General features: G+C 50.5%; 1 protein-coding gene across 1 annotated transcript in view; it reads right to left on the reverse strand.

The window, feature by feature from the left end:
- Positions 1-1,777: 1,777 nt before the first annotated feature.
- PDYN (prodynorphin) overlaps positions 1,778-24,822 on the reverse strand; it is an 83,980-nt gene continuing 60,935 nt past the window's right edge. The window contains exons 3-4 of the mRNA XM_061209315.1: positions 3,808-3,955; positions 1,778-2,425 (exon numbers count right to left, since the gene is read on the reverse strand). Of these exons, the coding sequence (XP_061065298.1) occupies positions 1,778-2,425; positions 3,808-3,936 (777 nt within the window). The 5' untranslated portion in view covers positions 3,937-3,955. The remainder of the gene's footprint in view (positions 2,426-3,807; positions 3,956-24,822) is intronic.

Genomic DNA, 24,822 nt, shown 5'->3' on the forward strand with positions numbered 1-24,822 from the left:
TGCTCTGTTATCCTACATTTAGTTTTCTAACTTGAATGTGTGTGTGTATGTGTATATATATATTTTTTCATTCCCCAGCACTCTTTTCTGCAAAAGGTCTTATCACTCTTGGGGACTAAGGTGAGCACGCGCGCGCGCACACACACACACACACACGGCCCAAGTCATCAGCATCTTTCTTTTATTTATTGTACTGGAGGAGTTGGAAATAACACAGGCTAGCTAAGGACTAAGGAAATTCCAAGTAAATTGCAAAAATGGGGTGTTGAAAAGCACACAAAGTAACTCGAAAACAATCTATACATTTCAGAACATCATGAGAGGTGAGGGTTGTGCATGAAGAGATGTGCTCAGTAGCATCTTATACAAAATAACCAAACTCGAGTTCTTTTCCTCCCCATCCAGACCATCTTCCTGGATCCACAAACCAAACCACAGTGCCTGGGGACGAGAGAGAGAGAGAGAAAGAGAGAAAGGGAGGGAAGGAGGGAGAGAGAGATTGAGAGATTTGAGAGACAGACAGAGACAGAGAAAGGCAGAGAGACAGAGAAGAGGACTTAGATTAAGGTCCCTGCCTCTGCTTCTGGGTTATTTGAATCAAGGGAACTCATTTGTCCTCAAGCACTTAATCATTTCATTCCTCTTTCTAGTTTTATTCCGAGGCATTAAGAGGAAAGAATCACCATGGGAGCTAAAGAGGGCCTCTTCCTCTTTCTAGCTGTTGCTTCTGGATTCCCTTACCCAAGGCCCAATGCATATTGTCCAGATGGCTCGGACTCTTGGAGGCGGATTCAGCTACTCAAGATCATGGTTGTGCTTAACCTCATCAACTTGACTCAGCGTCGGTTCATCCTGGGGTTGGAGTGTGATACCGATCAGTTTAACTTGTTTAATGAGGGATGAGGGAACTGGTCCACATTTTGAGTCTGTTGCACAGAACAAATTGGTTTGCCTCGCTCCCCCCAACCCCTTTATCATTTCAGCATTCAGAAGGCAAGCTGCTCTCATTAACCTTTTCGGAAAGGGATTTTCACTCCCTTCCTCTCCTGTGAGAAGTTGGACGCTGTCCAGGGTACCAACATGGACTGGAGTCCAGGAACTGGGTTCTTCAAAAGGTGTGTTTCTAAACAATGTGAACTCAGAGTACAATGACTGAACATTTAACCCACTGGGAGCCCAAACTCTCTAGTGTAGGAATACCTGCTCCAATAAAAGGCAATGTTTAAGCTTTTTACCTAAAGCACGGTCTCCATTGTAGGGAGATCTTTTGAGGTCTGAGAATAAAATGTTAGGATTTTTATTTATCTCTCTTGTTTTAAATTTCTACCTTTTGTATGTTTTATGATACATGCATATACTATATAAATGAATATATCTGCATGAGAGGGGGAATGCTCATTTTTCTTCTGAGAGGGGCATTGGTCAGAATGCCTGATCATAGATCCAGAGGGATCAAGAGGTCAGTCTGGATTCCTGGAATTGGGGAGTCACATGAATGGGATTGATACCAAAAGCTGCTGCTGGTAGTAGTTTTAGAGGTGTAGGGTTGGAGCCAAGTGCTAAGCCTATTGGAGAGGGGAACCTCCATCCTCCCTCCTCACTGACCCAGACAAACACTGCACCCAGGCAGAAGAGAGGCAGGCTAGGTTTGGATGTCTTATAGACAATGCTGAAATGAGCGTAGGGATGGGGGCTACAGAGGCAAATGAATGCGTTCACTCCAACCTGGAAGGGCATTACGGGAAGCTCCTGACTCAACTCCACGATGGAGAGGTGTTTACACATCAAAAAGCTCTTCATAATAGGCATTGGGGTCTTCCTGAGACCGAGTAACCACCTTGAACTGGCGCCGGAGAAAACCGCCATAGCGCTTCTGGTTGTCCCACTTGAGCTTGGGACGGATGCGTCGTAAGAATCCCCCATAGCGTTTGTACAGGTCCTCGTGGCCCACCTTGTCCCCGTCCCCATCCCCATCCCCATCTCCAGCCACCTCTGAGCTCCTTTTGGGGTATTTGCGCAAAAAGCCCCCGTAACGTTTGACCTGCTCCTTGGGGTCCTCCTCATCGGAATCCAGTGTTCCAGCCTCCATGGCACCATCATTCGGCTGGGCCCTCCCCATCAGCTCAGACTCTGCTTCCTCCCCCAACCTGCCAGAGAGACCCCTGAGCTTCTCCGCCAGGCTGCTGCTCAGATCATTCTCCTCTGCTGGGGTGCTGAGAAGGAATCTGTTTTTCTCCAGCTCCTTCAAGAAGGGCCGCGCGTGCTTCGCCAGCTCACTATAGGGCTCTTCCAAAGCTGCCTTGCTCTCCAAGTCTCCCTTGCCATTAAGCCCGAGGGTGAAGGGATTGCGGAAAGACAGAAGGCCCTGGCACCTCTCCCACTCCTCAGCGGGCTGCAGGGCAGCCTGGCATTCCAGGGAGCAAATCTGCAAAAGACCCCAAAAGACCACAGTGGTAATACCACCACCATCAAACTGTCAAACTACAAGCCCCTGCCCCAGAGAGTCCCCTGTCCAGCGTCTGAGAAAATTAAAAAACCATTACTAAGCCCCGGGCTGCCCACTTTAATGCTGCCAGTGGTGCCTAGAGGTAGGTGACTTTGTGCTCATGTGGAGGATGAAGAAACAGACGTGGAGAGGTGAAACAGCTTTCCCAAGGGCACATGGCTACAGGTGACATTGCCAAAATTGGAAATAAGATCTTCCCATAGGACTCTGTTGTGCTCACCCATAATCTTCCACTTCTGACTCCAGAGGGAATAGTTGGTTCTCCCAACCTTTCCTAAGTGTGAAGGATGCTGCGAACACTTTATAGAGAGGGACAGAAGCAATGCAGAATGGTGGAAAGAACACATATGAGGGGATGTTTAAGGGTTCATCAAACCTAGAGGGATGATAGTATCTACTTCATAGCAGTAGGGAGGAGTCAAACATGATGATGATGATGATAACAATGACCACAATGACAATACTAGACAGTACTGGAACTTAGACCCAGGTTCTGATGCCATGAGTCATCATGTTTAACCACTGGGCTCTTCTGAGATCATATATGGGCAGCACCTGTGCACTGTGTGCATCCTAGTAAAGAGTGGCTAGAATTGTATATTTAATACTTTGCATCCTCAGTTCATGGAATCACCCCCATTTTTCAGATGAGGAAACTAAGGCTCAGAGAGGGGTTTCCAGGGTCATGGAACTAGAAATTGGCAGAACCAAAGCTCACATTTTGTCCACCACACCCTTGTACCTCTACTCTAGCTTGTCTGCTGTCATGGGAGAGGCACAGGGAGAAGTTTGACTCAAAGTAAAGCCAGCAAGGCCAGCCAAGGGATGCTAAAGCCCCAGGAGAGGAGTCAGGCTTGGATCCTGACAACCAGATCCTGGCATCTAGGGGTGGTGAAAAGAGCTCCTTCCCTGCGAGTGACTAGATTTGGAGGTGCCTATCAGCCTGGTGGTGAGAAGCTCTGAAAAGTTCATCTAGGGCTGCTGACTCCCAAAGTCAGCACCACCTCATAAATGACACTCCTTGTTACCAGGCAACAGGCTCCCTGGAAACCTGAGCTTCGGTCCCAAACCTGAGTAAGCCCATGGTGGTAAGGTCTGGGGTGGGGACAGGAGGCTGGAAAACAAAGTCCCTGGCACCCAGGCTGACCACGGCAGGACATGCCTTGCACAGGTGGGATGAGTCTATAGGACAGGCTCACAGCTGCCCAGGCCTGCTACCTTCCCTCTCTGGGATCCACACACAGATGGTCCCTTCCATGCACAGGCCCCAGGACCATCGAGGAGCCTTGCCTGAAACTCACCAGGGGGTTGATGGGTTTGGGCCCATCCTGGGTCTTCACAACACACAAGGAGCACCGGGACAGGCAGTCTGCTGTGGCGGAGGGGAGCGCGAGGAGGCAAGCAGCCAGCACCAGCCCCTGCCACGCCATTCTGTCTTGGCTCTTCCTGCTGGAGAGGGAGAAAGAGGAAATGAAATCTGTGATTGCCTACTCTGTGGGGTGTGTCCTGAGCCTGCAAAGCCAACTCCTGCTGGCAGCGCTGCACTGCAAGGCAACTGTTCTTGTTCCAATGGGACAGTCAAGACAACAGAGGCCCAGGGAGGAGCAGTGGGTACCCAAGGCCAACGGTCAAGGAAGGGAACTAACATGTGCTGAGTGCCTGCAATGTGCTAGGAGCTTTCCTACGTGTTCACATTCAATCTGCACAACAACTCTTAATGCGGGTTGTGCTATTAAACAGATGGGAAAGTTGAGGCTCAGAGAGGGGAAGTGATTGCTCCCACAGCTAGGAAGTGGACAAAGATCTGTCAGGCATCAAAACCCACTCTGACCATGCACGCAGCCAGTAGACACGTGGCTATCTGCTTTTCTGTGTTCTCTGAGGCTTCCATCCCCTTCCCTTCTCCCCTGCTCCCCAACCTGTCCCCAGCTCAGTCCTTTCTGCTGTGGACCTTTCCCACCCCAGCACTTCTCCTTACCCCGGCCATAGCTCCACCTTCACCTGTCTCCATGCTGGCCCCCCCGCCTCCACCTCCTTCTCTGGTCCCTCCTGCCCACCTTGAAATGCCTTTCTCAGCGTATCAATGCTGGGATCAGACCCACTGGGCTGGGTCAGGTCTGGTCCTTCTCCTAAATGTCAGGGACACCCTCATTTCCATCCCTACACCCAAGTCTTCAGCCCTGGGTTCCGACCACATCCAGCTACCTGTAATTCCCCTAATGAATGGGTCAGTGCCTGTCCCACCTCTGGCCCTTTGCACATGCTAGTCCCTCTTCCTGGAAAACCCTGCTCTCCTCTTCTGTTACCTATTGTTTAGGTCCTAGAGTAGATATCACCTCCTCCAGGCAGCTTTCCCTGATCTCCTAGGCTGGAAGTGATGTTCCTCCTTTGTATTATCCCAGAAACTAGTGCTTCCTCCATTAAAATAGTCCAATACTTGGTAATTACCTATGTGAGTCTTCAGACTTTGGTTCCATGAAGGCAGGAGCTGTGTCTTGTTTTCATCTCTGAAATACTTTCTCTGTGTTCCTCAAACATGCCAGGCTTGCCCCTACCTCAGGACCTTTGCACTTCCTGTTTCTCCATCTGTGGTACTGTGGCCTCAGATTTCCACATGGCTCACTCCTTCTTGTAACTGAATGAATTCAGTGTCACATCACCAGGGAGGCACTTGCTGACCCCTGCATTTAGCACAGCTTACTGGGTCTCTCTCTCATCCCCGTGCTTTGTTTGCATCGGAACACTCACCACCTCAGACTGTCCTGCCATTTGATGCTTGTCGTTGTTGTTGTTTATTATCTTCTCCCCACTAGAATATTAGCTCCCTGTGGGCACAGACCCTAACTGGCATAGTCCCACTGTAACCAGCACCCACAAACCTGACCAGCATATAGTAGGCCCTCAATAAATCCTAGGCAGATGAATTAATGCTTCACAAAGAGTCTATTAAAAGCTGTCCCTTTCATAGTTAGCTCCTTATAAACCAAATATCAAGATGCAAAGCTGTCAAATGGGAGCACAGTGAAGAACTCCCAACTGGAAATGGGCAGTTTCCCTGAGACACCCACCCCGGGCATGGCTGCCACACTCTTCCCACCCTGGTCCCTGTAGTCTGCAGCCTCCATTGCTGCTCTCAGGTATGGCTGTCCTCCCTCCCCTCTCCCAGTTCCCCTTCCTGCACACTGCCCTGTTTCCTCAGGTGTTGAGGGGGGTTAGAAGACTCCACCCATGGCCCCAGGGCCCCATGCCATAGCCCAGAGCTAGTCTCAGAGCACACAGTAAGTTCCCCTCCAAAGCATGCCTGACGAGGAGCCCAGCCACCATTGATGGAGCCCCTACTGTGCTTCAGGCCTTGACTGAGCCCTTGTGTCTGTCATCTCATTCATTCCTCCCCATTGAGGAGGGCACTTTCGGTTCAGTGAATTCCCCATGCCCCCCGGTGAGTGGTGAAGCTGGTGTGCAGGCACATTCTGTTTGACTCCCCACACATGTGCCCATAATGACTACAATTTCTAGAACCACTTTGATTCACTAGCAGCTGAACCCTCCGTGAGGCCCAGAAGGCCCCATGCACAGAGTTGTTACTTATATATTATTCTCAACCCACCTGCCATCTGTGAGAGGTGGGCATCATTATCCCCACTTGGTAGATGAGAAAGCTGGTGCTCAGAAAGGACTGGTGGATCTCCTGAGGTCACACAGCAATTAAAGGCTCGTCTGCCTCTCTTGAGGCTGGGCTAGGTCTGCTCCCTTAAGCAGAGAAGCTCAGAGAAGAAACCTCGGGGAGGTGGACCTGTGTCCATCCCACGCCCCTCTCCTTCCTCAAGTTTCTCTCACGCTCTATCAACTGTTGAGCGGATTTGAGTTCCAGGCCAGTGAGCTGTGCCATTTATGTGCAGATACAAAGCCGGCAGCTCATGTTTTCTCTCCTATCAGCAATGGCTGGGCTGGCCTGGTACAAGATTAGCAAGGTCTTGCTCATCCACTGGGGAGGGGCAGCATCACCACCCTCTAACTCCTGGCCGAAAGCTTCCCGCACAGCTTGGCTGCTACGGTAGGAAGCTCGATTTGAGATCTCGTTGTTCCAGGCAAATACAGTGTCAGCATCCTTTCTTTTCATCCATTTCCTTTATATTTAATAATGATAGTTCCAGCTGATCTGATGGTTGGTGAGCACTCAGGCTGTTCTGAGTGATTCTCATGAATGAACTCATTTATACTCACAGCAACTGTGTCGAGTGGGTACTGTTGTCATGCCCACTTCACAGATGAGGAAACTGAGATAAGACACCTGCAAAGACTCTAGAGCTAGTAAGCGGCAAAGCTGGGATTTGCCCCCAGGCAGTCTGGCTCCAGCGCCCCAAAGCCCACCTTCCTAAGCATCCGGTACAGCCCCAGTCCCTTCAATGCACCCCCTCCCCAGCCTCCAGCTCCTCCCTCCTGGCTCCAGAGCCGCCTCCAATTTTGCCCCTGAGACACCCACACAGCAGCCAGAGGACAGTTCTGAATGACAGTGTGACTGCACCCTGCCCTGCGTCTGGGTTCTCCATCACCCCCAGCCAGGCCCTCCAGGGCTTTCCTGCCGAGGAGAGCTGCCATCGACCTGGCTCACTGTGTGCACGGCCCTGTGCTGAGACCTGTTCATATCTCAATGTAAGGGGTCCTCGTAACAACCCCCAAAGGCTGGGACTGATATTCTCCCCATTCTGCAGTGAGGAAATGGAGGCACAGAGAGGTTACATCATCTGAACAAGGAATCCCAGCAAGGGCACAGCACCCAGACTGGATGTGAGCTCCGTCTGACCTGGACCTGACCAAACCACCTGCAGTTCTACAACGAATGCACCCGGTGCCCCATTACCCCAAACTTTTGCACATGGAGCACCTTTCTCATGCCGCCCATCCACTCCGCTCTCCCTCTGACCTGGCTAACTCTCATTGTTCTTCAAAACTCAGTCTCGGTGGCCTCCTTCAGGAATCCTGTCTGGATTAGGCTCCTCTTTTGAGCGCTCACAGCTCTCTGTCTATCACGTAATTGCCTCTTTCTGAGTCTCCTGCCAGCTCGGACTTTGTAAGTGCAGAGTCCCTGAGGTGAAAGAGTATGTGTGTTTGAGGATGACAAGGAGGCCAGGGGGACGAGGGAGCATAAGGGAGGAGACGTGGGCAGAGGCCGGATGGTGTCAGCCCTTGCAGGCCAAGGTGGAGCTTGCATTTCATTCTAATGTGATGGGAAAACTAAGGAAGTTTGAGTGATTGATGAATGAATGACTGAATGACTGGTGTCCCTAGCGCCGAATGCAAGGTTAGAACAGGAACAAGAGCTCCACACACGTGTGTTGAGTGAATAACCAGGCAACCCTGGACCTCTTAGGAGGCCCGTTTGAATTTTTCTGGCTCATACTTTTGTGCCCCCAGAGAAATCTCACAGGTCTGCAGGGCATCTAAAACCAACACCTGCTAAAGAAATTGGCAAATGTTAATGAAACCATGGAGTGGGTGAGGGGAGGAAAGAGAAGAGGCAGATAGGAAAGGGGAGACAGGAGGGAAGGGGAAACCAGACCAAGAGAGTGAAATAAGGGGGTGGGGGGGAGAGAGGGACAGGGAGAAAGTGAAAACCAGTCAAAGACAGACAGAACAGGGAGAGACAGAAGGAGAGAGGGAGGAAGAGAGACTAAAGTGGAGACACAGAGGCAGAGGAGAGAGAGCGAGCGCTGGAGGGCCAAGAAGAGGGGGAGACACAGAAAGAGGGAAGGCATTGGGGTGGGGGGGGCGGGCAGAGAGAAGGAAACAGACAGGAGTATGAAGGCTCCATTCCAATCTTACTTGGGCTACAGGAGATGGGAAAAGAAAGAGGCAAAAAGGAGTGATAATATAGGGCCTGCAACCGAGAGGAAGCAAAAGAAGTTGAATGAATTAACTGTGTGGAGGGCCTACTGCAGGCTGGGGTTGAGGGCTCTGTATCCATGGTCACATCAATCCAATAACAGAGCCTCCTCCGTGCCAGGCTGTGCGTTACCGCTTTACACGTATTATTCTAACCCTTACAACAACAGACACCCAGAGGTGAATGTTTTCATACCCATTGTACAGGGACAAGACTGAGGCTGGGAGAGGAGAAGTTGCTTGCTCAAGTCCACTTGGCTTGTAAGTGGGAGAGTTAGGCCTCCAAATGGATCTACCCGGTCTCTAACAGAGACACATCAGCCCTGCGGTTTTCCTAAGCCATCCTGTTTCCTTCCTTGCGTAGGATAAACAAATTATTGAGCAACGTCAGATGAGTCCCGGGGCGGAGAGTTTTCCCCTTTGCTGTGGGGATTAGCTTGGAAGCTGTACATGAGAGCTAGCCCTGCTGGCTCATCGTCCCTGACTTGGGAGGAGCCAGGAGAAAAGGAACTTTGCTGTTGATCTCTGTGTAGGACGCAGAAGGGAGCCTGCTGGGTGAGCTCCAGGGGCAGTGAGTCAGTGCGCAGACCCCGGGGAGGGGCCAGGGTGGGGGGCTTGCGTGGCCTATGGTGAAGGAGCCTCCTAAGGCCCCCGCAGAGAAAAACCTCCCCACCTGCATGTTTAGGAAGCATTTCCTCAGCCACTACCTAGAGGCACATCGTGACAGCCCGGTGAGAGAGGCTGGTGCCGGAGCAGGTGCTTCTCCCCTCAGGGGAAAGGGCATTTTGGACTCCCCAGCCTCCATAATCACATGATCCAATCCTTAGATCCAGTCTTTATATGTACACATCCCATTGTTTCTGTTTCTCTGCAGAACCCTGATTCATACAACACCCGTCCCATTTGTTTACATAGTGTCTTGGCTGCTTTCATGCGACAAGAGCACAGCTGAGTGTTGAAACGGGGACCACAGGGCCCAGAACGCCCAAAATATTTACTATCTAGTCCTTTACAGAAAAAGTTTGCTGACCCCTGCTTTTGTTACGTTTATAACCATTTTATCATTCTAATTATTCTAACAGTTTGGAAGCTGATTTTCTTGGGGAAATCAGAGGGGGATCATCCCCCTCTCCTAGCCTCAGTCTTCTCACCTGTCAATAGGTTTGTATCACCTCCCGGCCAGGGTTCCATAAGAACCCCCTGGATGGCACCATTTAAAGGCCAACACACTGTAGACCCTTTCTTCACCAGGGGCCCAGAGTTCCTTGAAAGGGAAAGGACTGCTGGCCCTCTTACCTCCTCTTGATATTTCTACATTGTAGTCGGAGGGCTCTGAGGAGCAGCAAGCATTTTTATTTAAAAAGCCAGCATGGAATAATAATGGCTTGATTTAACATCGCAATTACCTCTCTGAGCACTTTATCGCATATGATTATACCTATTTGATAGAAGAGGAAATGGGAAAAGGTAGAAATGAAATCACTGGTTTAAGGTCACATCATGAGTCAGGAGGGAAATGGAGACAGAACTGGGACCTCCCACACCCAGGCTGTGACCCTAGCAAGCGCTGCGCTGCTGCTGTGTGCCAGGCCTGGGGCCTCCCGTGGACCCTCCAGGGCAGCTTCCAGGTGGAAGAGTGGGCACCACGTGACAGAGCCCCCCAGGGCCCTGAGCATCTGTGTGGCAGAGATGGGATTCTGAGTCCTCCACAGCCCCTGTGTAGGGCACAGTGACGGGCCTGTATCTCAATGACTGCATCCTCCTCCCCTCAGGAGGATCCGGTAGGCTGAGCACTAAGCCATTTACTCGATGGGGAAACAGAGACTTGGAAAAGCAAAATGACTGAGCCAAGAGGCCGGGCCACAGGGAGCAGGCTTAGGGTCAGCCTGAGACTCTGCTCCACAAACCAGCCTGAGCTCTAGGCACTGGGATCCCCCCACTCCAGCTCACGGTCCTGAAGACAAGACTGTTCCGGGACTTACACCCCACTGGAAAATACATAAAGTTCACCTTTGTGGGTTTCCAGTGGGCTGGCCAACAGAGTCCCCCCAAACTGGAAAATAGTGTTTTTGTTAGGCCTTTAGAGTCATTAACAAAGAATGGATTATCAATCTGGGGGCACGGGGGAGACCACCCTGCAATTCACGGTCATGGTGTTCATTAAGTGTATTTTTGAAAGAATGTAATTTGAGAGCAAGATTCCTATGGAACTCCCACCCTTTGTTATTGGATGCAATTAAGAGATGGGGAGAAAAGCAGTGGACAGAACGATGGAGGTGAAAAGACAGAGAGAGAGAGAGAGAGAGGATGAGAAGGAAGGAGAACAGCAGAGAGTTGCATATGGAGAGAAAGAGATAAAGACGCCTAGAAAAGCAGAGAGTGAGATGACAGCCCATGTGGGAAAAGAAAATACAGATGAGAAGCAGAGATGGGGAGAGGGTGAATGGGAATGAGAGGGAGAAGGTATAAGGAAGGGGAAAGGGGAGAACAGGGGAAAAGAAGAGGGATGGAGAGAAGGCAGAGAGGAAGTGGATCTTGATCAGGAGGTTGACCTACTATGTGACTCACAAACACCAATTCCCTCCTCCCACGACCCTCTGATCTGCCCTGTGTTTCTAGTGGCCGGTGGACCAGTGGCCCAACCACATAATAACTGCTCTGTAAGCTCTTGTCAGGTTAAATCGAACTGTCCAGTAATAGGCCAAGGGGCCAAATGCCGATGGGCACATTGCCCCCTGGTGAGCATGCCTGCGGCCTGCAGTGACCACTCTGGCCAAGGGGATGGCTGGAAGGATTCAGGGAGAGGCCTCCAGAGCCAGGAGGTGTGACTCGTGGCCCTGGGCCACTACCCTGCTGCCAGGAGCATCCATCTGAACTCAGGCTGGAGGGATTAATGACGTCTAACTTCATAGGACCCAGGGACACCTCTCCATCTCCAGGGCCTGATCCTGGGCTTACCTGGGTGTCTCCAGCAATGTTTACTGCCTGCCACAATGGCCAGCCCTGTCTCGGTGAAATCATTTTAGCCCTTTGTCGGACCCAGTGAGATTAACCAACATTTATGGGCTGGGATGAGGGAAAACGGTGAGAGATAATCAGCTAGCTGACTGCACTTTCTCAGACATGCATTGGAATCAAGCCACCAACTATTGATCCCATTCAGAAGATGGAAGACATCTAATAAATACAATAATTGTGCAAGAATGACCCAAGAGGTGGGCCGTGGGCGGGGGAGTTAGGAAGGATCGATCAAGAAGAGACTTCAAGATCCTGAGGTGGCAGCTGAAGACATAAAATCTTCTGTTGGTGTGGAGAGAAGGGGGTGGGGTTGGGAGAGGAGTGTCAGCCCCACAAACAGAAATGTTAGACATTAGATCATATTTCTTGGACGTAGCACACAGCATGATGGAGTGGGATGATCAAGGATGCTATAATAGGTTGGGGGAAGGGGAGGGCTCCAATTCTGCCACTTTGGACAGTGAAAACTTGAGCAGTCACACTAGCATTCCCTGAGTACCTACTAAATGCCAGGCATATTACTGTATCCCATGGGAACCTCTAGTAACCTCAGGAGGTGAATGTTATTGTCCTTATTGCTCAGGGAGCACTGCTGCCCCCAGTCACACAGCAAATGAGTGGTGGGACCGGGGACTTGAACCCAGCACTGTCTCGGGTGTTATGAGACACACATTTAGATGTTATATGAAAAACTCCTGGCTCCTCAAGACCCTAACCCCTCTCCGCGTGCCTTAAGGGGATTGCAAATTTCTCGAACAGCCCCAGAGCTGGTCCCTTTGCCCACTCCGCTAGAACGTGCTGGGTACTGCTAAGAAGACTCTGCAGTATCCCTCTTCCAGCTGTAGCGGAAACATGGGATTCACCTGCCACCCTCTAGCTCATCTGGGGCAAAGCCGTGGGCTTGAGATCCCTTCAGCAACCTCCCCCAGCAGCACAGCTCGCCTGGCTTGGGCTGCTGCAGCAGCTCCCCCACGCAGATCTCAAAGCCTGGAGATAAATGACCTGCAAAAATAGAACAAAAGGCAAGGTGGAATGGGACTGGGGGGGAGAAGGTGAGGGGAAAAGAGACAGAAAGTGCAGCGATGGGAGGGGGAGCAGGGGAAAAAAATAAAGAGAAGCAGATTGACATTCTGAAACGTTTTGCAATGGATCTTCACTGGAAAGCCTGTCAAATTAGAAAGACAAGCCTTGGTATATTTTCCCAACCCTTGGAAGAAAGACAGTAATGAAGACTTTTGGTCTGTGGGAGGGGAACTGAAATCAGATCCAATAACCTGAAGAGGTCGTTTCCTTGGGAAGCTTGGAGGCTTAACAAGGAATGTTTGTAAAGTTTGGAGAGATTCTAGATAAAAGATACCCAGGAAAAAGTACGAGGTCACAGAATTTACTATTCAATCTTGGAGTCATCAGCAGGCTTTTTTTCCTGAAGCTCACCAGCCTATTTTGTGAATCAAACTTTGAGATTCTATAATCCTTTCTTTGAATGCGGATACCTTTACCAGTGAGAAAATGCCTTTCCCATCTGAGTTTCCTCCCTGCCTAACCTTGACTCCTCTGGCTGTAATTTACATGAAAGCAACAAGTCCTCTCAAAGTAAAATTGACAAGAAAAATCCTGCTAAGCCTGGGTCTCCTGGCATGTTGTCACTCTCTCTGCCCATTCCCTCCCAGCAAAACAACCCCAAACTTCATTTCTGTGTAAAATTACATCACAGGAAGCCACTCAAGGCAGCACCCTGTCAGCAATTAAACACGATCCAAAAAGAATGAAAAGGCTGAACCTGGTTGTACCTTGATGTACATGATACATGGTAAATGCCGGAGCCCTGACGTCTCATTAATGTCCCTAAGCTCTTGTTCTTAAGTCCAGTGAGAATCACTGACCTTTAAAATTACTCTGATTAGCTAAACCTCCCACTTCTTCCACCCAGGGCGTCCCGTTCTCACATGGGCACCGCCATGGGGAGGCAGCCTGCCAGGGGACGAAGACCCCCCCCCAGCCAAAACCGAGGAGTGGTCCTCTTGGGAGGGAGCGACCCACCTGTTTAAGACAGGGCTGTACGGAGAGGGGAATTCCAAAGAGCAGTCCATCTCAAACTGATCTGGCTTTTGTAAACTAGCCTCATAACTCTTACTACCTCTGCCAGATAATCAGACCCAAACCGGAAATTCCCCAGCCCAAGCTCCCACCCTCTCCAGGTTCAGAGAATCAGGAAAAATAAATAAAACCAAGAGAGAGGGTTCCAACACCCTCTGGATATTACCTGCGCTCCTCTTTGTCCCTGGGCAGCTCCTGGCCGAGCAGGTGGGAGGGTGGTGGCTGCAAGTGGCCGGAAGACCCAAGGATGGTCCTGACTCTGGTCCAGAAGGAGGTGCCAAAGGGGTGGCTGTGAGCACCGCCAAAGCCCCTTAGAATGGCAGTTCTGGTGCCTCAGCCCCCCTTTTATGGACTAGAACCTCCCCCTGTCGCTCAGCCTTTGCTCAGCACAGGCTGCTCAGAACCAATGGGGAAGTAGCTCAGAGCAGTCAGAGACGCAGACCCCTGGGCCCTTCAACTCGAACTCCCTGGGCCCAACACAATAGGCTTCTCTTCGTGACCGGGGATGTGGAGGAGGCAGGCAGCCGCGCTGGGAGGGGGTGGTTTCTGGGTGTAGTGCTGTTTGTCACTTGAAATCCGGCCACTTCAGTCTTTGATGCATTTCCAGGAGAGTGTCACAGAAAAAGAGAGAGAGAGGTGGGGAAGGACAGAGCGAGGAAGAGTTAGAGACACAGAGAGAGACTCAGAGAGAGAGACAGACGGACAGATACAGAGACAGAGAAAGAGATAGAGATAAACAGACAGACAAGTAGACATAGAAACAGATGGAGACAGAACAAGATGAGAGAGTCAGAGAGAGACAGACAGACAGAGAGACAGAGAGACAGATGGACACAGACAGAGAGAGAGAGAGAGTCAAAGAAACAGAGAGCAAAACAGAAAGGTTTAGAGAGAATCAGTAACAGAGAGAGACTGTGTCAGATGACAGGCAGGGATAGAGACAAAGCAGGGGAGAAAGAGTCAGAAAAACACAGAGACACAAGGAGAGTGTCAGCTCTCAGAGATGAGGAAACCCAAAGAGACAGGTAGAAACAGAGAGACAGTCAGAGGAAGAGGGATAAGGAAGCCAGGACACAAGACAAACTCAGAAGCCACACGACAAACAGATGCAGAGACGGAGGCTGCGAGAGTCCTGTGAGAAGAAAGACAAGAGGCAGAGGAAGCCAGCAGGGGCATGCGTGGCCCTGTGTTGTGTGCTGTGGCAGCTCCGTGCATGGCTGGTGCATGCGTGTGCTGGAATGTTTTTGTGTGTACATTTGCCTGCAACCGACAGTCGACTCTGATACATGCCTGAGCTGGTGCCAGGCACAACCAGCCCTGGCAAAAGCACAGCCCTTCCCCAGCAACCAGGAGCTGCGGTTTACTTTTCTCTGGCGGCAACACAGAATGAATATCATGAAATCCTCCTCAAAATCTGGGCCACGATGTGCGTTTGCACGCACTCCAGGCGGGGAGGCAAACCCCCCTCGTGTGCACCTTGGCCCCATGCCAGCAGCAGCTTGAAGGCTGCACTCTTCATGGCTACAAATGCCTTCCAGAACATAGGGGGGGGTCTCTGAGTTTGGAAGAGAACATGCTTCTCCCCTCAGTCAACAGCAGATAAGCAGTTTATGGTGGACGGCACGGCTGTTTCACAAGTCAGGTGGGGGCTGCCCATTTCGTGGGCACCTATGCTGCATCGGGCAGTTAGCCAACATTGCTGGGTTTAATCTCCACGACCTGGCCAGGTAGTGAATATTATTCACATTTTGCGGATGAGGAAAAAGAGGCTAGAGGGCTGAGAAACTTGCTCAAAGACACACAGCAAGTAAGTCACCAAGCGAGGATCCAAACCCAGGTTCATCTGACCCTGCTCACTCCCTCACCCTTCCTCTGCCTACCCTGGGGGGTGAGGGGCAGGAGCTTCCTTCTCTGGGAATGTTCCTCCACCTGCACAGTATAGCAGAGGCTACACTATTTAGGATGTGGATTTGATTCCCAGCTCTCGCTCACCAGGGGAGAGACCCTAGACAAGTTTCCAGCCTCAGCTCCAGTTTGCTTATCTGTAAAATGGAGATAACAGTATCTAGATCTTGTGAGGCTGAAACAAGAGGATGTGCGACACAGCACGTGATGAGTGTTCCATGACCATTGGTCTTGATGATCAATAACGTCGTTCTTGCTCTGATGCACCACGGTTCTCCGGGGCATCGTCCTCTCTCTACACCTGGTTCATTACAAGCTGGAAGATGCAAGGGGCTGTTCACTGGGCACCTACTATGTTTCAGACACTTCTGCACGGTTCACTGTATACTCACAACAAGCAACGGGTGGTGCGCACACCACAATGCATCCTCAAACCGATTAGGCAGCTGAAGTTCAGGGAGGCCCCAGACACACAGAGAGGGAGGAGGAGTTGAACCCAGCCCCTCGGGCCCCAAAGCTCGGCTCCCACACATCCCCCTCCAGCTTCGAGATGAGGTCTCCCTCCTCCCTTCCAGAGAGGACTCTTTGGGATCTGATCTTGTCCCCCTTTCCTTCCTTGTCCCATTTCCCAGGCAGCATGTAGGGTCTGACAGGCAGAGGCAAAGACCCCAAGTACCTGGCCATACCTCAGGCCACCTCCCTTCCTGGCGACCCAGAGGGCTTGGCTAGAGAATGTTCACTGCCACCTGGGGATCTGGGAACTGGGGTAGCTTCTTTACCCACAAGGCCAAATCCTCACCCCAGTGGCCCTCTGTCTTCCTTACCGTTCACCTCCTCCTCTTCCTCCCCTCCACCTCTATAAGCTCTTGGTAATAACCTCGAATAGAGAAAGGCCCTAAGATATGGGGTACCCATTCCTGGAAGCCAGCAGACACTGGAAGAATAGAGGTGCAGGGCCTCTCTTGACTATTATTCATCATAAAGAGAAGTAAAAACAGCAAGTGTAGAGATGCTGCAGAAAATCCTGCTTTAAGTCATTAACGTTTCATATCCTTCACCCCCGGGTCTATTGTCAGCCGCAAGAGCAAATGGCTCATTCACTTGCTTTTCCTTTCCTTCTGCAACGTCCTTTACACACACGCAGGACAAGGCCAGGAACAGCCGTCTCCCCTAGTCCTAGAGGAGCTCGTCCTGAAGCTCACCCCCTCCAGGCTTGGCGATGCTCTGTCACGTCGCAGGCCCCACGGCAGCAGCACGTGAGATAGGAAACCACAGAACTGGAACAAGCTCACTTGGGCTCGAATCCCAATGCCCCTGCCGACTACCTGGTGGTGACTGGTGGATTCCTGGCCTCCCTGAGCCCCCCGAGTCATCTGGAGACAGGGGGACGGCACCCGCCTCATGCAGGGTCAGGACTAACCCGAGCTCTGCCATGTCCTCAGGGCACACGTCTCTGATTGAGATCTTGATGTGAACCAAAAGCAAAGGCTGAAGAGAAGGAGGTATTTGAAACCACCAGCCCTCAAACCATTCTGTTGGGGAGGAATAAGGAAGAACTTGGCAGAAGATAGACAAGTGAAAAAATAAAGCCAGCTTTTCTTAAGGCCGCCCTACATGCCAGGCCCTGTTGTCAACCATTCACGGTTATTAACACACTTGATTTTCCCAACAGCCCTGCAATTAGATGCGGTTCCCACCCCGCTTGACAGACAAGGGACAGAGGCTGCGTGAAGGTACGAAGTTGTGCAGCTAGAAAAGAGCAGAGCCCGTGGACTCCAGCCTGTGCCCCAACCTGAGCTGTATTGCTTCCCAGCTTCTCCCCACCCTGGCTCCGTCTCATTCACAAAGACCTGTGTATTTCCTTTATCCACCTGTTGCACTGGAAGGTGGGGGCAGCTGATGCGGGTCACGCGGGAGGACTCCAGTGGAACTGAGGAATTTAGTCCGCACCCTCTGCTCAGCTTCCAGTCTTCACGCTGCAGTGTGCCCAGGGCGGCTCTCAGAGGACCTGCACCAGCTGCTGGCTATGGGAGCCGCGTCCGCGTGTGGCCTCCACGGGACAGAGAAAGTCAGAAGCTGTGCTTAAGATGTAGCAATGCTCAGTCTCTCTCTCTCTCTCTCTCTCTCTCCCTCTCTCTCCCTCTCTCTCTTTCTCATACTCTCATATTGAAATGTCACAACGTGTTTGGCCCGAGAAGTGAAAGGTACAGCATGCAATTCTGCCCTTTTTGTGCTCATGGGCCAGGTTGGGGGGCAGATGTAGTAACAGGCCATTCCTAGAGTTATGACGAGTACAGGACTGGGAGGAGACTGGGATCGCTGTGGGAACCCAGAAGAGGGGCTCCCAGCTCAGCCCGGTGGGGGGCGGGGCAGGAGCAGAGTGAGGGAGGTGAGAGCCAGGTGAACTGACGCAGAAGTAGCAGTTGTCCAGGCAAAAGGAGGGAAGGGCATTCTGGGCAGAGGGAACAGCTCAGGCAAAGGCCTGGAAGCAAGGAGAGTTGAGGAGGAGTCATCGCTGACTGCCCTCTTTCTCTGGCCCCACATCCAAGTCAGCACACATCTTCACTGTTTGTGGCTCCGTCGCCCGGGGCTGGCCCCCATCACTTCTCTCCTGGATGACTACCCCAGCCCCGTGGCCTCAGCAGCCACAGAGGTTCTTTCAAAAATGTTAACTCAGATTATACTACACCCCTGTTTAAAACACTCCAGTGGTTTTCATCCCGCTTGGAATAAGATCCACACCCCTCACCTGCAGGCCCTGTTCTCTGCCGACCTCTGCTTCCTGCCCACTCACTGCTCTGCAGCCACCCTGGCTCCCTGCTGCTCCTCAGACACACCGAACACGTTCTTACTGCAGAGACTTTGCACGTGCTGTGCCTTCCATCTGGAACACCCCTTGCCTTCCTGTTCAGTCCATCACTTCATTTAGGCTTTGGCTTAGATGTCACTTCCTCAAGCAGACCCCCTGCCCACCCTTTGCCCCAGCAGTCCTGATCCCTTGCCCAGCTCTATTTATCTTAACAGCATTTGTCCCTGGCTAATATGATACAGCAGTTTGTCTGATTATTTCTTTCTTTTTTTTTTTTTTGAATTTTTGAATTTTATTTTATTTATTTTTTATACAGCAAGTTCTTATTAGTTATCTATTTTATACATATTAGTGTATATATGTCAGTCCCAATCTCAGTTTGTCTGATTATCACCTGTACACCCTGGTGGAGTGTAAACTATGAGGGCAGGCACATTGTGATGGGGGATGTAAAATGGTACAGCTGCTGTGGAGAAAATGTTGGGTGGTTCCTCAAAATGTTAAATATAGAACCACCATATGGCCCAACAATTCTGCACCTAGGTGTATACCCAAAAAACTTGAAAATAGGGACTCAGGCAGATATTTGTCCACCAATGTTCATAGCAGCATTATTCACAATAGCCAAAAGAGTAAAACAAACCAGCGTCTGTCAACAGATAAATGGATAAACAAAATGTACTCTACATACAATGGACTATTATTCAGCCATAAAAAGGAATAAAGTTCTGACACTTGCTACAACCTGGATGAACCTCGAAACATTACGTCAAATTCATAGTGACAGAAAGTAGAAAAGAAGTTACTACGGGCTGGGAGGAAGTGGAAATAGTGAGTTATTGCTTAAACAGCGCAGAGTTTTTGTTTGGGATGATGAAAAAGTTCTGGAAATGGAGACCGATGATGGCTGCACAGCAGTTTGAATGTACTTAATGATACTAAATTTTACACTTAAAAATGGTGAAGATGGAGGGGCCAGGAAAGGCCTTGGAGAAGCAGGTGCCTGTTTTCCTGGTGGAGAAAAGCTCTCCAGTAGCAATGAGAAGGCAGAGGGAAAGCTGTGTTTTCTTCTCTCAGCCAAGAGTGCAGACAGATGCCAACAGCTGAGCTGATGAACTGGAATTGGAGAGAACTTCCCCTTCCCAATGGGCCAAACCTCCCGTTCTCTCCTGTTTCGCCTCAGCTGGCAGCAGAACTTCATCACTCTGGCTAATAGCTGTCGCGCACCTGCTTGACGCCCCTCACCCTGCTGAGTCGCCTCCATGTGTTACGTCATCTCATCCTTATAGCAAACCCCCATGGTGGGTGTGTTATTGCCTTCTTCCGTCAGAGGAAGACACTGCACTCAGAGATGCAGTGACTCAGCTAAGGGCACACAGCTCTCAAGTGGAAAAGAACCCAAGCTCAAGTTAATCTGATGCCAAAGCCCACGCTGTGAACTCCTACCTCACTGATGCCCACGAGCAGCACATGCGTAAATGCCATTATTCACTGTGCCAGGCACGATGCCAGGAACAGGTACAAATGGTCTTTAATAGGCTCTCAGCAGCCCTCTGAGGGAAGCACTGTAAGTTCCACTTTACAGGTGAAGAAACTGAGGCCCAGCGATGTGAAGTGAGCTCCCACGTAGCACAGCAGGTTAGGGGTGAAGCCAGGACTTGCACCGAGGTCTGTCTCACTCCAAAGTGTGAGCCCCTCTCTGCTGTGTCACATCTCCCATGATGCTCCTCTGTCACTTCCAGCCACTTGGGAATAGGTCCTGAACCAGAATCCAACCAGCATTTGGCAAGAATGGACACCTGTTTACTGTGTTCTGAGTCCTGAACTACAGGCCTCACGTTCACGACCACACACGGGGCCCCCTCTTGACCTCAGCCACAGTGCAACAAGAGGTCAGTGGTGGGAAATGTTTCTGCCCAAATGAAAAAGGGAAAAGTCTTAAATCTCAAATCACTGAAATCTTATCACAACCACCATGTATCAGGTGCCTGCTGGGTGCTAGGTATTGTACTTTTCCTAAACCACCTCATTTATCCCTCACAACAACCCTATGACGTAGATGTCATTAACTCCACTTTGCAAATGGGGAACTGAGCTCAGGGCAGTGCAGTCACTTGCTTGAGGTCGCACAGCCAGTAGGTGGTAGAGCCAGGGCTGTCTGCCTCAGAAGCCAGAGCTGTTTTCCCTCATCAAGCTGCCTCCGCAAAACCACCAGTTCTGAAATTCCTCCAGAGAAGCCTGGGCACCAGCAGGAGGAGAGGTCCACCAGGGGATCCCAGATATTAGACCTGAAATGAGACCTTTGATCTGAGAGCTGCCCCTCATCACCCACAAGCTCCAACAGACACATCGTTCCTAATAACAGCTCTTAAGAAGTGAGTTTCTTTTTGCCAAAAGGGAAGGTTAAATTGCTTTTCTTCTCAATCTATGAATCTCACAGTTTCTCCTAAATCCTCTTGAACTGACAAGTTGCTACCTTTTCTGCATTCATTCCACAAAACACTCCCAGAGTAGCTGCCAGAGGCCAGGTTCTCTGCTCAACACTCAGATGCATGGCTGAGAAGACCCAGTCCCTGCCTCCGGGGGTCGCAGTCTGGAGGGGATGACAGAAAGTAAACAGGTAATTTCAGCAGCACGTAGGAAAGTCTGAGATAAGGGTGACTGTGGAATCACAGAGGACAGGTTCCCAAGTCAGCCTGGTGGATGAGGGAAATCATCCTGGAGCTGGAGACCGAGGCTGGGTTTGGGAGACTGAGTAGGAGTGTGCCGTGGTGATGGGTCAGGTTCAGTGGAGAAGCAGGAGACATCCCTGGCTTTTATAAGCAAAAAGAGATTTAACATAGGGAATTGGGAAACTTTAATAGGTGTTGGCTGGGGGGGAGGTGGGTATGGAACTGCTGGAGGAGTAGACTGGGCCTCCGGGAACGCTTCCAGAGCACTGCATGGCCTCCAGCCACACAACCAGAAAGCAGGCCAACAGGATGCAATCCCTGCCTGTCGTGCGTTCACGAACCCACCACCACCTTATGATCCAGCGGTCTGGAAGCTGGGGCCAGGGAGCCACCACTACAGCCTCTCAGCACTCCCGGGGGTCGGCACTGGGCCCTAAGATGCTGCTACAGGACCCCCACACCCCCATGACTACTCTGGCTGGACAAAGCGGCCAAAGTAGCGGCAAGACGGCCTCCAGTTCATTCCATCACGTCGGTCGCACACAAGTCTAGCTATTGGCAGAACGTTAATTTGCACTCAGAACCCTAGCTGCACAGGAGTCTAGGGAAAATAGTTTTCACCTCTGCAGTCCAGGAAGGTACACGATAAAGAAGCAGAAGTAGGTGGGATTGGGGTCTGAGGACCAAGCAGGCACACCCGCCGCATAGAGGAAGGAAAGAAGAAAAGTGCCATAGGCCGGGCGGACACACGTCTCTTCTGCCCCCTGCCCCCACTTCCCCCGCCCCACACCCCCCCCCTTGAGACTTTTTCCAGGTCAACACTCCCCAGGTGGCGTGGGAGCCGCCCACAAAACCGCTGCCCCGTGGCCCACACAGCCAGAGCGGGAAGAACCCACCAGACTAATGAATCCAAACTGTGATTTTAGTGATGGGGATACGGAGGTCCAGAGAGGAGGCGCTACTGTCTTAAGGCTGCTCAACCACTGAAGGGCCAGCTGGGCCCAGAACTCAGCTGTTCCCACCATGTCGCTCTGTTCTGCCTGCCAGCTCAGCCCACTCTGCTTCACATTCTGGGGCTCACCCTGCCAGGGCTGGGGCTTGGCTGGAGCTGGGGGAGGTGGCTGAGGCAGGTGGGAAAAGTTCAGTCTCTGGAGTCAGACAGCCCGGAGTTCTCTTCCTGGCTCTGCTCCCCCCAGCTGCATGGCCCCAGGCAAGTTACTTGAGCCCAGCTGCCTCCTCTGTGAACCAGGGCCTAATGGTAGCACGGAGTTGTGATGAGAACCCAGCTAATATATGTAAGAGGACATAGAGTAAGTACTCTCTAAATGGAGCTTGTATGACTAGTTCTACAATACTATTGTTCATTTATAAACTGCTATTATTATTATTAATAGTAGATAATCTTCCCCAGTTCAAGAGGAAAAAATTTTAAAGGTTTTAAGTAGTTTAACCTTCATTTCTTTTTCTTCTCCTACATCACAGCAGCATCAAAATACCTGCCCTGTAACTGCTTCCATCATCCTAGCCCACCGACACTTATCATTTTCCAACTAAACATCGAGATTCCTCCCCTCAGAAAGGTCCTCAGAAATATACACCCAGAGACCCACAAGTATCCTCAGGCCCACACGCAGAGTCACACCAAACACACACTGATGTACACACACACACAGATAGGCACGGACAGATAGTTAGACACACAAACTAATATAATCACATACACAGACTGTTTTCACCAGCCAGCACTTCCAGACACTCTCTCTCTCTCTCTCTCTCATACACACACAGACACACACACAGAGTAACCACAGCAGCACACATGCAAATAAACCCTCTGATGCACACCTCACTCCCCCAGTTCTGTGGAACATCCAGGAATATTGAAAGTTGCAGGAAGGGCAGCTGGGAGGCCCTGTTCCTGACTTTCCTTTGAATAACTGGTCAGCAACAGCTCAGGGCTCCCCACAGCCCTTGTAGAAGGGCTTTATCAGTCTAATTCCTAGTCTTCAGCCTGGGATCCAGCTCAGATAAAATAATTAATTTTCCATTATAGCCTCTCCCTCTCTGAGTCATCCTTACAAGTCCCTGGAATAATGGCATTTAAGAACGGAGCTTTCGGGCTTCCCTGATGGCACAGTGGTTAAGAATCCGCCTGCCAGTGCAGGGGACACAGGTTTGAGCCCTGGTCTTGGAAGATCCCACATGTCACGGAGCAACTAAGCCCTTGCGCCACAACTACTGAAGCCTGCATGCCTAGAGCCCGTGCTCTGCAACAAGAGAAGCCACCGCAGTGAGAAGCTCTCGCACCGCAAGGAAGAGTAGCCCCCGCTTGCCGCAACTGGAGAAAGCCCGCGTGCAGCAACGAAGACCCAGTGCGGCCAAAAATAAATAAATAAGTAAATAAATTTATTAAAAAAAAAAAAAGAACGGAGCTTTCTGAACACCCCAAATCCGTACAGAAAAGTTCAGGTCCCTTGGTGAAGCATTTACGTGCCAGGGAGGGTGCATGGAGCAATGCAGTTTCCACATTTGAGAAAAGTAAGTGGGAGGGAATATCAGACAACAGTGCAGTGCAGATCATCATTTAAGTAAAATCCCCACAGGGCTCCTTGGCAGTGTTAAATCACTCTGTGCCTCTATGGAGGTATCTCAGAACAGCTTCTCTCCTTTCTTCTGCTTTACCATTGAGAAAAACAGTGTGAAGTAGTGGAAACATGCTGGGGTTTGATCCTGGGCTCGAGTCTGATCATCATTTCTGGACTATGTCACTTACCTCTCTGAGTAACAGCTACTTTGTCAACAAAGTACAGTGATTAAGAGCAAGGGCTCCAGAGTCAGACTGCCTGGCTCGGTCCCTGACTAGCTGTGTGATCTTTGGCAAATTACTTAATCTCTCCGGGATTTAATTTTCTTACCTTTGAAATAGGAATAATAATGACACTTACCTCACAGGGTTTTTGCAAGTATAAATTAATACATGTAAAATGCTTAGGGCAGCGCCTATTACATACTCAGTGTTCAATAAGTGCTTGCTAGTATTCTTATCACTGCTACCTTCCAACGTTGTTGGGAGGATTAAGAGAGATTAAAAATAAGACTGTGCCGTGGAAGAAGCAGAGATATCAGGCGCTACCATTATCAAAGTTAGCTCTGCAGGGGATTGATCATTTTTTAAAAAGCCAAACATGAACTTTATGTTTGAGATCCAAGAAAAAATTGTACTGCAAGTGGTTTTGGGGTCAGACAGATTTGGGACTGAGTCCTATTTTATCTCTTAAGCACTCTGTGACCCTGTGTAAGTTGTTTAAACTTTCCAAGCTTTAGTTTCTCATTTGTCAGATGAATAAACATTATTCTGCCAAAATCTCAAAGATGCTGATGATCGTGCAGCAACAAGGCCAGGGGTATAAAATTCCTTGCAACCTAGGACCAGTGAGGGAGGGACTCTTCTCGTTTGGCAGGATTTTGCTGGGGACTTGGTAGTCTTCTTATGGGGATGATAAGGAAATTCCAACTGCTTCATATTCTTAGCAAAGATGCCTGGAATGTGCATTCCTTTCCCTATGCCGTCTGGCAGAAAGTAGCCCATACTGCTTCACTCCTGTTACTGAACCTCAGTGGTGGGTGTGCTTTTCTAAAGTACCTATTTCTAAGGTGCAGCCTACTCTAGACCAGTGTTGTTCCTGTCTCTCAAGAGGCCCTATTGGAGAGCAGATAGAAATCAGAGGCAAGTGGCTTTGCCTGAGCTTCTGCTATCTGGAGCTTCTTACTTGCCTTTAAACATTCTGGTTCCATCAATTGACTCCTTCCCTCTTCTCCTCAGCTCCTAGAGCAAAGACTAGTATTAAACAATGATCTTTGGGGAGATCAGCTCGGTGCTTTGTGACCACCTAGAGGGGTGGGATAGGGAGGGTGGGAGGGAGGGAGACGCA

The sequence above is a fragment of the Eubalaena glacialis genome, chromosome 13, assembly GCF_028564815.1.
Source record: "Eubalaena glacialis isolate mEubGla1 chromosome 13, mEubGla1.1.hap2.+ XY, whole genome shotgun sequence".
NCBI classification, from domain to species: domain Eukaryota; kingdom Metazoa; phylum Chordata; class Mammalia; order Artiodactyla; family Balaenidae; genus Eubalaena; species Eubalaena glacialis.